At 32.9% G+C, this 16,130-nt stretch overlaps 1 protein-coding gene across 2 annotated transcripts in view; it reads right to left on the bottom strand.

The window, feature by feature from the left end:
- Positions 1-14,155: 14,155 nt before the first annotated feature.
- Positions 14,156-16,130, bottom strand: part of LOC142319349 (INO80 complex subunit B) — a 46,000-nt gene continuing 44,025 nt past the window's right edge. For both annotated transcript variants that reach the window (XM_075356552.1, XM_075356551.1), the window contains exon 7: positions 14,156-14,363. In XM_075356552.1, the coding sequence (XP_075212667.1) occupies positions 14,225-14,363 (139 nt within the window). In that variant the 3' untranslated portion in view covers positions 14,156-14,224. The remainder of the gene's footprint in view (positions 14,364-16,130) is intronic.

Raw genomic sequence — 16,130 nt, 5'->3', positions numbered from 1 at the left:
AGATGATTGGGATAATTGATTCTTTTTTCATTATTTTTTTATTTTTTATTTATTTGATTTTGTTATTGTAGGGATTATTATGTTTAAGTATATGTATGTTGACATGATTGATGATACTAGTATAATTAATGGAATTGCTGGGGCTGTTCAAATTGTTGACTTTATAATTATTCATTTTATTAAAAATCCTGTAGTGGGGGGTATACCTCTTATTGATAATGATGAGATTATAAGAGATATTTTTGTTAAGTTTGTTTGAGTATTAATTTGATTTAAAAAGTTAATATTATTTTTTTTAAATGTGTTTATTATGGCTAGGTTAATTATGGTGTATATTATTAATAGCAGGATAAATTGTTGTTTTGAAATTATTAATGAAAAGATTATTACAGGTGAATTTGTGATTGATGAATATGCTATTAATTTTTTTAGTGATGTTTGTTTTAATTCCTGAGATTGGTGCTATGATTATTGATATAATTATTGATATTATTATTAGTTTAATGCTAGTTATTTGGGTTGCAAAGATTGTTGGAATAATTTTTTGTATAATTATTGTATATTGTTATTGTATTTGTTATTAATTTGTTATTAATTGTTATTGTATTTTTGTTATTTTGTATAGTTATGCATATATTTCATCTTATTATTTGTATAATTCTTGGTACTCATAGGTGGAAGGGGATTATGCCTATTTTTATTAAAATTCTCATTATTATTAAAATGCCTTCATTAATGGAGAAGTTAATGATAGCATTAATAATTATTGAGGTTATTATAATTGAGGATGATATTCTTTGAATAATTAATTTTTTTTTTTTTTTTGAGGTTTTTAGGGGCATCGACTACTTGGTCATTAGCCCCATCCCACTTCAAAAAAAAAATAAAAAAAAGGTTCTTTAATTCATATTTCCATGAAGAAAATAAGTGATCAAAATTTCAATCTTCTAATTTAAAATCTAACAAATTACCGCCTAGGCTTTCCTTTCGGCCATCCTTTCTTACGTTTTTCCATTCTGCGAACGGCCTCAACTTCCGACAATAGAGTGTCTGAGGCTTCGGACATGGCATCGTCTTCTCTTTCTGACGCCAATGACGTTCGCCGGCTTACATCAGGTGATGAAAGCTTCAATGGTGCTGTGAGCATCGTTGCAATTGAGTCTAAACTTGCAACCGATGCACTTTCGGCGGCTGATGAACTTGATTTAATGTCTAAGGCTGTGCTTGGGCCGGCTGATACAGATGCTCTCGCCACAGTTGTTCTCTGAGCTTTTGGGGCCTCTGTAGGTACGGTTTTAATATCGTCTGTGTCTGGTGCTTTTTCGACAGTTACTTGCACCTCCATTTTGGTTGACGCAGATTTTTCCTGTACTCTTGTCACAGTATCCTTAGCTATATGACTCGTCGTCGGGGTGATCTTTAGATCTTTGTCGGATAAATCAAGATTTTTCTTCATTACGTCTATTGCTGGAGTTATAATCGAAGATTTTGCCGGTTTTTTAAACTGCGCTGGTACGGGTCTTCTGTCGGCGACGTCAGTCCGGGAATGAGCCTTCTCATGTTTACTTTGTTGTATCTGATGAGTCGACTCGATCTTGGAATCAATGATTCTTTCTATCATTGTCGCGAGACTTGTGCCATCGTATTAAGCAACTGCTCCACGTTGATTTTAGGTGTGGGGGGAGCAGCAGCTGCTTCTGCGTATGTAGTCGATGGTCTAGGTGTACGTAGGTTTACAATCTTCTTCGCTTCAGGGTAGCTGACTTTTTGAAGCGTTTTAACCTCCTGAATGGCTGTTTCTGATTTGTATACTGGGCAGTTCCTGGATCGACAGTTATGGTGCCCTTTACAATTAATGCAGACTGGAGGGTCTTTACATGGATCACCCTCATGTATCTTCATTCCGCATATACAAATTTCCTGCGCTTCACATCTAGCTGCAGTGTGTCCGAAACGTTGACATCTAAAATATCTCATCGGCTGCGGAATAAATGCCCGTACATCAAGCCGATGGATGCCAGCTCGTACCTTTTCAGGAAGACTTGGCCTATTGAATGTCAAAACATGAGAGGCCGAAGGAAGAATCTCACCATTTCGTCTCATAGAAAGTCTGCGACAATGTGTCACTCCCTGACTAGACATTTCCTGCACTATTTCTTCTTCAGTACAGTTAAGAAGATCACGGCAAACAACTCCTCTAGATGAATTAAGTGTACTATGCGGTTGGACAGTAACCGCAAATTCACCGATCTTCTTCAACGCCTGGACTTTCTGGCTTTGCATGTCGTTTATAGTTTCGACATGTAATCCGTTAAACGTCTTACGGATTTCCTTGACAGGACTACCAGCACACTTTGTAATCTCTCTAGCAATTAAGAATGGACTTACCTTTTGGAAGTTACCATTCTCTTTTGTAATGACCAAAAATCTTGGTTTGGGAACATTATTTCCAAACAAAGCTTTTCTTAAATCTTTACTGATTTTATCAGCATCTTTTCTAATCTTATCACTCTCCTTACTTTTTTCCTCTTCGCTTGTGGCGAATCGGCGGTTTCTAAACGAGGGTGTTTACGTGCACCCTCTGCCACGTTAGTTGGTTCAGGAAAATTCATGAACATTGATCCCTTCTGTAGCAAGGCTAGCCGCCGGGGTACACTCCCACTCCAGGGCTACTAACCTTGGAGGTCCGATCCGGTACTCCGGTGGAACCGGCATATGTCCTGGCAGAGAGCGGATGCGCAGTCTCTGCACTGACTCCAGGCTCCTACTCACCGAAGCTTTCAGAGCTCCCATGCACCGACATACATGGGCACCATTGCTACATGCTTGCCATCGCAGGGGGCATGTGGACAACGGAAGGGGCTCCGTTACACCTGCAATAACATTGACCCTGGCCGCCACATCGCCAGCTCTAAGAGTGGTATAAATCCATTTCCAAAATCGTTCGTTATTCCATTTCCTGCAGGTAGCCAAAAATCCAGTCCGTTTAGTGACCTGAAGTTGGAACCAGGTCAAACTTAACAAAGCATAACCGAGGAATTTACTCGGAACCCCGTTAGCCAGCTATATGTGATGTACAAAGGTACAGCTGTTGCCGCCCTGGACGTGGAACATAGATGTTGTGTTCCGGACGTGGGGATTATCTACCTCAGGGCAATTAAATATTTTATAGATTGTTCATTTATTTTATTTATTTTTTTTTTTTTAAAGGGGTAAAAAAGAAATTAAATTAATTTCTATAGATATTCATGAGAATATTATTCTGTTAGAGGATATTGTTATAATAATTCTTATAGTTATTGTTAGGTTAAATATTGTTTTTGATAAATTTATTTTAATTAAAAAGAGAATTTATTCATCGATGGGGTATGAACCCATAAGCTTAGTTTAGCTTATCTTTTTGTAAAAGGATGTGTGATGCATTAAGAATTTTGATTTCTTTAGTTTCAGTTTAATTCTGGATTTTACAATTTAGCATGAGTGAGGTTTCACTTAATTTACTTCATCAAAGTAATCCTTTAATCAGGCATCTTGCTAAGTATAAAAATCCATTTTTTTTTATCATTTTTTTTACGGTACTTTATGTATTTATTTAATTTTTTGCAATTTTTTATTTTTGAGTTTAATTTTTCAACAAAATCTTTTTCGTTATAATAAGATATTTATATTATATCATTCAATTGATTAATTATTATGTTACAAAAAAGAAAAAAGATAGTTACATTATAATATATATATTATATATAGTAATATATTTATTTAAATATAACTATTTCTCCCTTTAATATTTAATCTTATTAAATATAATATAATTTATAAATGTTATATAAATTAAAAAAATTATTATATAACTTATACCTCTTTATATTTAAATAAAGATTTTAATTTAATATAGATTTTTACTTGTAAAATAGTTTTTGTAAAGATAATCATCTAAAATAAATTATTTAATTAAATGCATCGATTAGATATTTAATTAAAATAGATTTTAATTTTAATTAAATATTTAATTTATAAGGATTTAATTTAAATTAAATAGGATCTTATTTAAAATAATTTAATACATTGAAATAAATTTTAAAGTTTAAAAAACCTGAGGAAGATAATTATATTGGAATAAGTATATTTAAAAATATATAATTTAAAAAAAAAACTCATGGTTTAACTCTTATCTTAAGTTTTAGTTTAATAATATAATTACATATGTTTTATTTAAATATTTATGTTTGGTTTCTTAAAAACAAAGTTATTATTATAGTAATGTCATCTTTTTGAAATTAAGATATAAAATTTTAAGTTTATTTCTATCTATTTTGAACTACTGTTTTTTTTTTTGTTGTATAAAATTAGGATAATGTTAGGGGTAGCTTTATCTTTTGTTTTTGGTGCTTTAAATTATTAGCTTTTAAGTTTATTTACATCTATTTTGAGCTATTTTTTTTCTGTATAAAATTAGGATAACGTTAGGGGTAGGTTTATCTTTTGTTTTTGGTGCTTTAAATTATTAGCTTTTAAGTTTATTTCCATCTATTTTGAGCTATTATATTTTTTCTGTATAAAATTAGGATAATGTTAGGGGTAGCTTTATCTTTTGTTTTTGGTGCTTTAAATTATTAGCTTTTAAGTTTATTTACATCTATTTTGAGCTATTTTTTTTCTGTATAAAATTAGGATAACGTTAGGGGTAGGTTTATCTTTTGTTTTTGGTGCTTTAAATTATTAACTTTTAAGTTTATTTCCATCTATTTTGAGCTATTATATTTTTTCTGTATAAAATTAGGATAATGTTAGGGGTAGCTTTATCTTTTGTTTTTGGTGCTTTAAATTATTAGCTTTTAAGTTTATTTCAATCTATTTTGAGCTATTATTTTTTTTTTATTTTAACTTCAGTTAGGGGTACCTTTGGAGTTATTATTGTTGCTTAAGGGGAGGAGATCCTTTTTTGGGTGTATTTTGTTTTATCAATTATTTATAAATGTGTTTTTAAGGTCCCCTTTTAATATTTTTTTTTTTAAATTTGATTTTTGTTTTAAAATTTGGCTTTAAATTTATAACGCATGTAAATTTTTGTTAGGTTAAATATCCTTAATGGTTAATTTTTATTTTCAGTGTTAAAGTTTTTTAATTTAATTTTTTAATTTAAGTTATATTTATTAGAACCAAAAAAATTTGGTGCCATCATTTGCGGTTATTCCTCAGGTTCAAGTTAATTTTTTTTAGAATTTAGTCTTTTTTAGTTTTAATATTTTGTATTTAGGTGAAATTTATATAATAATTTTTTTTTCTATGTAAATTTGAATTTAAACCAGGATTAGATACCCTGTTATTCCTTATTAGTAATTTTTTTCTAAGGTAGTATATTTTTTATAATTTAAATTTAATAGGTCTGGCGGTTTTTAAATATTTTTAGAGGAACCTGTAATTTAAATGATATTCCACGATTTTTTGTACTTTTTTCTTGTATATCTCTGTCGTTGAGTGTAATGAAAATTTATTTTATTTTTCTTTTTAAAGATTTATGTTAGGTCAAGATGCAGTTATAAAAAGGTTATAATGGGTTACATTAATTTTTGTTTTTTTATTTTTTAATTTGATTAAATTTGAATTTTGGATTTAATAGTAACTTTTTTTAATTAATTTTTTGAATTTTGCTCTTAATTATGTACATATCGCCCGTCACTCTCATAAATTGAGATAAGTCATAACAAAGTAGATGTACTGGAAAGTGTATCTAGAATCAGATTTTGGGTTATTCTTATTTACAAAAAGCTTGTTTACTGTTCAATTCAGTTGAGTCTGATAGGTTTTTTTTTTTTTTTTTGAAAAAAATTTTTTTGTGTCTTTCTTTTTTTCTATTTGATTTTTTTAAATTTAGTTAATTGTACAGTATTGGATGAATAAATTTTATTTTAGAATAATAATTTTTTTTAGTACCTTTTGTATCAGGGTTAATTAACCTTTTTAAATTAATTTTTTTTCCCCGAATAATGAAGATCTATCTTAATCTGTATTTTATTGTAGAATAATTATTTATAAGTTTGGGATTGTTTTGATATGAAATTCATTTCTTTTAGTATCTGGTTATCTGGTAAGTTGATTTAATCGAGAATTTCTTTTTGTTAGTTTTTTTTTCATTTTGAAATTTTATATTAAAGTGGATAAGCTCTTGCAAATTGAAATAAATTGCCAAACCGTATCAATACTTTGTCTAAAAGTATAATTAATAATACAAAAAGATGTTTTAAGGAACAATATTATTATTATTCTGTTGAATTTTTCAATATCAATATTCTGTTCAATGCGTACGTAATTAAATAAATTTTCGATTGCTGCTTGGGAATCGTGAAATATTTTGTAGTACTTATTCAATATAACGTATTTACCCTACCGTTGTTCCACATGTTATTATTTATATTATTGTTCATAATAATAATTTATTTTCCAAATTAAGAATCCAATTTTTAACACATATATATTGCGATATAATTACAATATACAACATAAGTTGCAAATTAGAGACACCCATTACTTCTAATTGAACATAAACAGGATCACAAGTTTAACTATAGTTTTCTAATTTCAACTGCAAAGCAACAGTTTATGAATAAATAACAATTTTTTTTATGTAATAATAGTTTGGAAAAGTTACAATCAATTTATGATAAAAAACATTAAAGTTCTATAAATGAGGATAGAAGTGGCTTAGTAGAAATTTAACAATTTTATAAATTATTTATTTTATAAAATTTTATAAGAAGGAAAATCATTCAGTTTGTGATTAGAAGTGAAAAGTTTATTCAAGATGGGCAAAACTTTTATGCTTTTATGCTTCCGTAGGATAACTTGTCAATTTTATTCGAATCTCCAAATTAACTCTCAATAAATAGTATTTAAATTTTACTGTTGATTAGTAACATGCATTCAGACAAGTTTAATTAATTTACTTATTTTAATTTCTTTATTTGAGTTCTAACCTATACATTTTTACTTAAGAAGGATATTAACGAAAGTGGAATATTGAAGGGTTGAATGTGTATTACTATGATGTAGGTAAAAATTGCATAATAAGTTTTATGTTGCCGTACTTCTTTTAAATGGTTTATTAGAATATAAAATTAGCTTAATCATTACAAAGATAATTACTACCAGTTCATACAGAAATGCTAGAATTGATTTACATTGTCTTGTAAAAGCCGAAAGCGTGCGAAAACTAAAAAGTACAAACAACTTTCTATTGATTACGTTTTTAATACAGCTTAAGATATTTATCGTTGATGTATAATGGGTTTTAATCGTTCAATGATTTACAACTAGTTATTATAAGAAACAAGCAAAACCAATCTCAAATAAAAAAAATCATTATTTTTTTATTCAAGGTTAAATCAGGTTATTTTTTTAAGGTCCGATCGGTCACGAAATTAAAACCACAGTGAAAACAAAACATTTTTTATTTGTAACAAGTACTTACATAGTACGCTATTTCTCTACATAGTCGCCACTCCGACTTTGTCGTAGCGATGTACCAATTTTCCAATACCCCCGTCATAGACCGGAGCCGCCTGTGTTTTCAGCCATTTTCTACGCTGGTCTGCAGCTCGATGTCTGTGCCAAAATGTTGTCCTAGCCAGCTTTTCATGTGAGCAAAGAGGTGAAAATCGGATGGAGCCAAGTCCGGGCTGTATGGTGGCTGATCAAACACTTCCCAACGAAACCGCTGCAGGAGCTTCTTTGTTACAACTGCAGTGTGCGGGCGAGCATTGTCATGGAGAAAGACAATGCCTGATGACAACATTCCTCTCCACTTATACTGAATTGCCCTTCGTAGACGTTGAAGAGTCACGCAGTATGAGGCTGCAGTGATGGACGTGCCACGTTCCATGAATTCCACCAAGAGAACTCCATTCCGGTCCCAGAACACAGTAGCCATACACTTTCTGTTGGAGAAGGTTTGCTTGAACTTCTTTCGTTTACTGGGACAATGAGAATGCATCCACTGTTTGGATTGTTCTTTTGTTTCTTCAATTTCGAAATGGACCCATGTCTCGCCGCTGTGACAATTTTGTTCAAAAAATCTTCTCCTTCATTGTGGTAGCGCTGGAGAAACGTTAGGGAGGCGTCCATTCTCATTGTTTTGTGATGGTCGGACAGCGTCTCGGGAACCCATCTCAAACAGTTTGCGGTACTGAATACTCTTACAAACAATGGTGTAGAGAGCTGACCTTGAAATTTCAGGAAACGAATCACTCAATACAGAAATTGTGAATCGACGATTTTCTCGAATAGCCTCATCCACTCGCTCAACAAGATCATCGATTGACACTAGCTTCCTTCCCTGACCGCCTGCATCATGAACATCTGCACGTCCTGCTTTAAAGTTCCTGCACCATTGTCGCACTTTGCTGTCACTCATTGAAGTTTCACTGTACACATTACTTATTCGTCGATGAATTTCAGCTGCATTACACCCCTCAGCCTGAAGAAATCTAATTACCGCACTTCACACTTGGCGGGAGATGCTATTCTTGTAGACATGTTTACGTATTCAGAACTAAACGAAGTGACGCGGTGTGATTGAAGGCCATACTACAGATGCTGCGCAAGACATATGCACAAAGGTTCATCTGATTTTTGGGCGGGTTATTATTTCGCGACCAATTGGACCTTGAAAAAAAAATACCCGTCGTATAAACTATACTGCAATATATATAGTCATACGAGGTAGTGCTGAAAAGGTCCAGGCTTTGTGGTTCAAATAGAAAAATAACTTTGGGTTCATTTGAAAGTTTGAAATGTTTCTATGTAACTGGGCAAATATGAGGTATTCACCATTCGTACAATTTTTTCTATTGCAGGTGAAAGTGGAGACGGTAGAGTTTCAAGCAAGTTTCTCACCACTGGAGTTATGGATCGTCATCAATTTTTTTTTCTCCAGAGAAAGTCAACAAAGGACATTCACACTAAGATGCCACAAACACTGGGAGTGAAGTGTGCTTCCTACAGCACTATGAAAACTTGGATATCTCGTTTCATGACTGGCCATTTCACTGTTGAAGATCAGCCCCCTCAATTTACAACTGATACCATGAGCTCATTCTCAAGGACCGGCGAATATCCACCAAAAAGATAACACAGATACTGGACATCTCCAGGGGATGATTTCATTATTACCACAATCCTAGACGTGTGAAACCTTTCAGAGAAGTGGATGCCCAAATATTTGAACTGTGATCAGTGGAAGGAATGAGTTGAGACATCCAAAGCCGTTTTGAAGCTTCAGAGACTTTTTTGGATAGGTTAGTCACTGAGGATGAAACCTGGCTTCCCATTTATGATCCTAAAACCAAGGAACAGTCAAAAGTATGGTGCCACATCGGTTTCCTATGGCCAAATAAGTACTGCATTCAAAAATCAGTCAAAAAAGTGATGGCATCCATTTTCTGGGACAAATACGACATTCTGTTGGTGGACTATTTACCTCAGGGATCTATATTATGCTAACTTGCTGGACCAGTTAAAGGAGGCAATTAAAAAGAAACCTCAAGGGCCAACTGGGCCCTTGGTGTACAAAGGCCAACTTTGTACACTATATATATATATATATATAGTTATATCTGTTAAAAAATAGAAAAAATAAAGATTTTCCAATGGATATGTTTTGTTTTACATTTGTTTTTACTTTTAAGTTGTGAGTTCTTAATTTTTATGTAGAATTTTAATGTGTCTTTTAATAGTTATTAGTAACTGAGTAATTTTTATTTTTAACTGAGTAATTTAGTAGTTATTAGTAACTAGTTATTAGTAACTAGTTAATAGTAACTGAAAGATTCCAGGTTTAGCATTTTACAGGTTGTCTAACAAGAAATGGAAAGTAACAAAATTTGAGTAGTAATTAATGTCAAAACAGTATAGGATTTATCTTAGATAAAATATTTTATTAGAAACTAAACCTCAGATGTTTTTATTAATAGTTCTAAAATTTAAAAATTAACAATTTTTATTTTATTACTAATGTATAAGGATACACTACATCATTTGATTACAACCAGCTTAGGTGTTACTGCTTAGCTTGTGTTTACTGCACCGTTGTCAGGAAATCAATATCTGTAGTTGCTTCTGTTCTTCCAAGAGTTATTGGCAGAGGAGGTCATAGGGAGAGTGACTAGCAAACCAAGGTCCCTTGCGAAAATTGTTCTATTGGGCAAATGGCAACAGAAGTGGGATGGAATGTAGCATGACTCGTGGACAAAGAGGTTGATTCCTCGGATCAAGCCATGGTTCAACAGGAAGCATTGAGAGTTGAGTTTTGAACTCACACAATTTCTTACTGGTCAATGCACCTATTGCCGATGAAAAGGTGATTTTCTGATTCACGCCTCTATTGTGGAGAGGTGAACACACCTCCGGGACCACTGTTAGGTATTACTTCAGAGGATGAGATGAATGATAATTTTTTTAGCATGTGAGAATCCCATGCCTGACTGGGATTCGAACCCAGGATCTCCAGATGAAAGGCCGAGATTTTACCATTCATGCCATGGAGGCTGGCGAGTGGACACACCTGAGCATATTAATTTTAACTGTAAGAGGTGGGACGATGCCAGAACAGAAGTTAACAGATCTATCGGCAGGATGACCCCAGAGAATGTTGTAGATGCCATGCTAAAAAGGAACTGGGACCTGATCAGCGATATGGTGGTCTCCATTTTTGTGCATTAAGTCTACAGAAGAGATGACAGATATGTGAGTTAGTTCGTTCCTTCCTTATATGGACTATGCACCAAGACACTGAGCACTCATCGCAAGGTGATCCAGGCATCTTAGTGTAGGATGCTCAAAAAAAAAAAAGATGGAAGATAGAGAACCAGTTCTGATATCTAAAAGTGTACATTTTCAAGTGAGACAGGATGATTATAGGCAATCCACCAGGTTAGTCTAATGGTGAACACGTCTTCCCAAATCAGCTGATTTGGAAGTTGAGAGATCCAGCATTCAAGTCCTAGTAAAGTCAGTTATTTTATATGGATTTGAATGCCAGATCATGGATGCTGGTGATCTTTGGTGGTTGAGTTTCAATTAATCACACATCTCAGGAATGTTCGAACTGAGACTGTACAAGATTAGACTTCATTTACACTCATATGTATCATCCTCTGAAGTAATACCTGAATGGTAATTCCTGAAGACTAAACAAGAAAAAGAGAGGATTATAGGCAAATTGTACTTTTAAAGAAAATGATTTTAAAAAAGTAATTGCCCACTTCCAATTTCAAATAAAAAATTTAATGACCTAATACTAATGCTTCAGTTTCTACAAACAGAAACCCATATATTGTAGAAAAATGTAGATCATGAAAACAACACCTGCATTTATCCAATTGATTTCAAAACTTTTCATCAAGGTGACAGTGTTTGCAATCTCAAAGCTGTAGGTAAATTTTGAATTTGTTATACCGACTTATGTTAGGTAAATTTCATAAGAAAGCTACGTATATTGCAATGGGTATCATGATTTGACTTCCAGAAAATTTTGACATCTTCACGTTTCACATCCCCCAGACCCCAAAACCATCGTGTCAGCTCAAAAGTTTATATATACATATCTTTATACATTTCACTTCCTTGTGGACATGATAACTGCCGTAATTTTTTCGCCAATCAGTTTCAAATTGTTCTTTAAAAACAACTTCTCCCAAAATTTAGGTAGAGTTCGTTAACGACCAAAATCGGATCACGGGGTGGAAATGGGGGGGGCTTTTTCGAAAAAACAAAATATCACTATCTTATTAAGTAAAATATTGAATTTGATGAAAGTTCCTACTATTCTTTGGATAAAGGCCTAAAACTTATGTAAGTAAAGATTTTTGATATCACCAATTATTGGCCGAGGAGGGTGGAAAAAATGGGATTTCAAAGACAAAAAAGATCATACTTCCCTTAATAGGCACAGTATCAAATCAGTTTAAAGTGGTTGTTAATCCTCTAAACATTACCTACAACTTTTATGTGAAACAATTTTTGATATGACCAACCCTTACAGGAAGGGATGACCAAAACTTTGCTGGAATTGTAAGAAGATGGGGCTTGTATGCTAAACATGTAACCATTGTCGTATTGAGTAAATTTGAAGTTTATTTTAACTTTAAGGGAGAAATCTTTTTTATCACCTATTTAGCATCGCTGAAATCTACCTCTGCCTTCCAGTGCGCCGAAAGGGATTTTTTTTTTATTGATTTTGTATTTTTTTGATCATTTATCTTATTTTTTCTTTTATTATTTTTAATATTTCAAAAATTATAAATAGTGTTCGAAATCTCATATCTGATGAAAGTAAAGACTGGATTGGTGTTTAAACTGATGTTTTTCCCTATTATTAATTTTTGATTCTGGACTACCTTTTGCTGTATACTTTATAATACTATTTTTAATAAAAGAAATTAATTACATACTATTGTTCGATGACAATTAAGACTAACATTCCTATATTATTTCTTAATTTTATTCAGGATATTAGTGTTTTATGTAAAAATTTTTTTTTTTGAAATTTTTTGAAAAAAAGGTGGACTCTCAAAAAATTATTTAGTTTTGTGTAAAATTAACCAAAATTACAGATTTAAGAGCACGAAAATCACGGTGAATTAAATTTAGCATGGAATGCTCCTGACAAAATAATGAAAACAGAAACTTCAATTAGGTATATCCGAAAACCATATCAACTATGAAGGCAGAACGAATGTTGAAGATGAAGTGGACGACCATCAACCTCACAGACAGATGTCAACTTGACCAGGGTGCGTGAAATCGTACGATCTGATCAAAGATTATCCGTGAAAATGATTGCAGAAAAACTCAACATCAATCGAGAAATGGTTTGTCCAATATTAACTGAAGATCTTGGTATGAGAAAGATTTGTACAACAATGGTCTCCAAAAATCTCACACAACTACAGTGAGACACGGAAAAATGTGGCAGCCGATCTGTTACCGCAAATGGAAATCAATCCAGATTTGTTGAGCCGTGTTATCACTGGTGATGAAGGTTGGTTTTTTCAATACGATCCAGAGACAAAACGCCAAAGTTCGCAATGGTGCTCAAAGGGATCACCCATACAAAAAAAAGCTTGCATAAGTCAAAAGTGAAATGCATGCTTGTGTGCTTCTTCGATTCCAAGGGAATTGTTCATAAAGATGCCCCTAAGTTGCTAAGCGAAAAAAATGCCCCTTGTACTTACGCAACCTTGTTTAGATGCAATTTTCTTAGTGAAGAAATTTTAAGCGAGATATATATTAGGGTACACAGTTGCTACTAGAAATTCTGTAGAGTAGTGACCAAAGTTTTGGGAAAATTTAGTACTTTTTAACAAGATCCGAATTTTTGGACGAAAATCGCAAATATCTTGAAAACAGTCAATCCTAGTGCTCTAAAAATAAAAAGTTTTTTGATCCCCCTCAACCGTACCCATCCACTCCCAGTGATATGCATCGGATGATAATAATTTCAAGTGCCCCCCAGGATGCCATTCGGAAGTTGGGGAAGGAGTGCAATGAATTTCCACCATAATATTCGCGACTGCTCATCTGATTTTCACAATTCAAACAGCGTATGCATCAGCAGGTTGAGTGCCAACTATTTAACGTATCAGGTACACTCTTGATCAACTGGATCTTGGTTATCCGGAAATTAAATCGTTTAGAGTGGTTTTGACTGCACTTACCCACCACCAGTAAAACGTACTGATCCAATCTTTCACTAAATACACACAAATCTGTGCACTAGCATAACTGTAATATAAACTTACAAAGACTAAAAAGTAGAAAATAAAAAAATTTTAATCACCGCTTTTAAGTTAAACTAAAACGTAAAAACTAATTTTAGGACGGCATCTCAGAATGGATTTGACAAGCTTTGATGATGATATGTAAGAAAGTGAAAGTCATAGGTTCAAATTAAAAATTTGATGTTTTTCCCAATTTTTTCTTATGCATGATGATGAATGGTCTAGAGTGAGGGCAAACACCTGATAATCCCATTCCAAGACACTGCCCACCTGGAGGGCCTAGCTGCAGAGGCATGCTGTAGGCACACTGTGCCTACATGCTGTAGGGTACTTTAATATGATAGAAATAAATAATCAGGATAAGAACTGTAAAAAAATTATTTAAAAAAAACAATTTTAAACTGGTAAAAAAATACAAACACAAATAACAACAAAAAAAAATTAACAATTTAGACAGAAGAAAGCAATAAATTCTTTTCATAACATGAAAGACTACACAATGATTTGCCTGTTTTAGAGCAACTATATTTACGAATATTCTTACATCCATTTACGTCGCACATTCTAATAGTTGGAAGCGGTGGAGCACTGAAACAAATAGAAAAATAGTTAATAGCAAAATGAAACATTAATACAAGTGATAACATCATAAATACAGAGATTATAGAATCAAAGAATTGCTTAAGCTACCATCAGTGCCAAGCGACTGTAACTAATGATTCACATCCTTGTTTACTACAAGGCCTTCATAAAAGAACAGTAGGGTTTTGAACATGAATTAAATGAAAATAAAAATACTTACTGTTGATGTTTATTTATTGAATTTCTCTTCTCAAAAAGTTTTTACATATAACTAATAAATTTCAAAATGTGCACTATTAGTCGCTCTGCAAATATCCAATTGATACTCAATTTCTGTCCATACCCGAATTAATCTATCTTCTGTTATGGTTACAATAGATTCGTTAATCCTTTACTTTAAGTGATGTTGGTTGCGAATTTTTACTTTTTTCTTTTTCTGTTTAGCCTCCAAAACCACCATAAGGTATTACTTCAGAGGAACATATGTATGACTGTAAATGAAGTGTAATCTTGTACAGTCTCAGGTCGACCATTCCTGAGATGTGTGGTTAATTGAAACCCAACCAACAAAGAACCACCGGTATCCATGACCTGGTATTCAAATCTGTATAAAAGTAACTGCCTTTACTAGGATTTGAACCTTAGAACTCTCGACTTTGAAATCACCTGATTTACAATGACACATTAACCACACTAGACCAGCCCAGTGGATGTATTATTACTTGCTTTTTTTAAACTCACAATGTTTTTTTTTCAAGTTTGTCCTCAAATCTTGGATCCTTACTTTTAACATACTTCCTGACATTACCGACTGATGAAATTTTGCACAGTTACTAAGGTCGAGTGACAATACATTTTGCAAACATCCCCTTGTACAGGAGTAAATTAAGGGTGAGAGTATAAAAAATTGCAAAATGCTAAATGGCTGTGAAGCGTTTTTGGGTCACAGATGAAAAATCCAACAGTCGTTTGTCATACAAAAAAATTACAAAAATTTGATATAGTAGTTTTTGTGGTTTCAAATTTTACATTTCATCAATCATACATAAACGAGGTCTGTAAATAAAGTAATGAGACTAATTTTTTCATTTATTGCTGCCACATGAGATTTAAACAAACTTTTCATGAAACAAGTTTTGTTATGCATTACAAAAATGAGTAATACTAATCATGGGCAATGTTGTGCAATCAACTTTTGTGCTAAACTTAGTGAGAATGCCACTGACACTTTTTAGAAATTGGAAAGGGCATATGAAGATAACGCTCTGTCATGATCCCAAATTTTTAGGGGGTTTAAAGCATTTTCAGACGGCCAGGAATCAGCTGCGGGCAATTCACGCTTTGTTTTGTTATGCATTACAAAAATGAGTAATACTAATCATGGGCAATGTTGTGCAATCAACTTTTGTGCTAAACTTAGTGAGAATGCCACTGACACTTTTTAGAAATTGGAAAGGGCATATGAAGATAACGCTCTGTCATGATCCCAAATTTTTAGGGGGTTTAAAGCATTTTCAGACGGCCAGGAATCAGCTGCGGGCAATTCACGCTCTGGAAGACCGTAAACATTAATGTTTAGCGAATCAGAAATTTGATACAGTACAACTGGCAATTAACTGTCAGAATGATTGCAGAACAATTGAATTTGAATCGTACCACAGTCCATCACATTTTGACAAACGAATTGGACATGAAAAAAATTTGTGCAAAACTGGTCCCAAAAACCTCACTGTTGAACAGAAAAACAACAGGGTAGAAGTGTGTTGCGATCTT

Source organism: Lycorma delicatula, chromosome 2 (assembly GCF_047948215.1).
Source record: "Lycorma delicatula isolate Av1 chromosome 2, ASM4794821v1, whole genome shotgun sequence".
NCBI classification, from domain to species: Eukaryota; Metazoa; Arthropoda; class Insecta; order Hemiptera; family Fulgoridae; genus Lycorma; species Lycorma delicatula.
The sequence above is the reverse complement of the archived record's forward strand: the minus strand, read 5'-3'. Positions and strand labels throughout refer to the sequence as shown.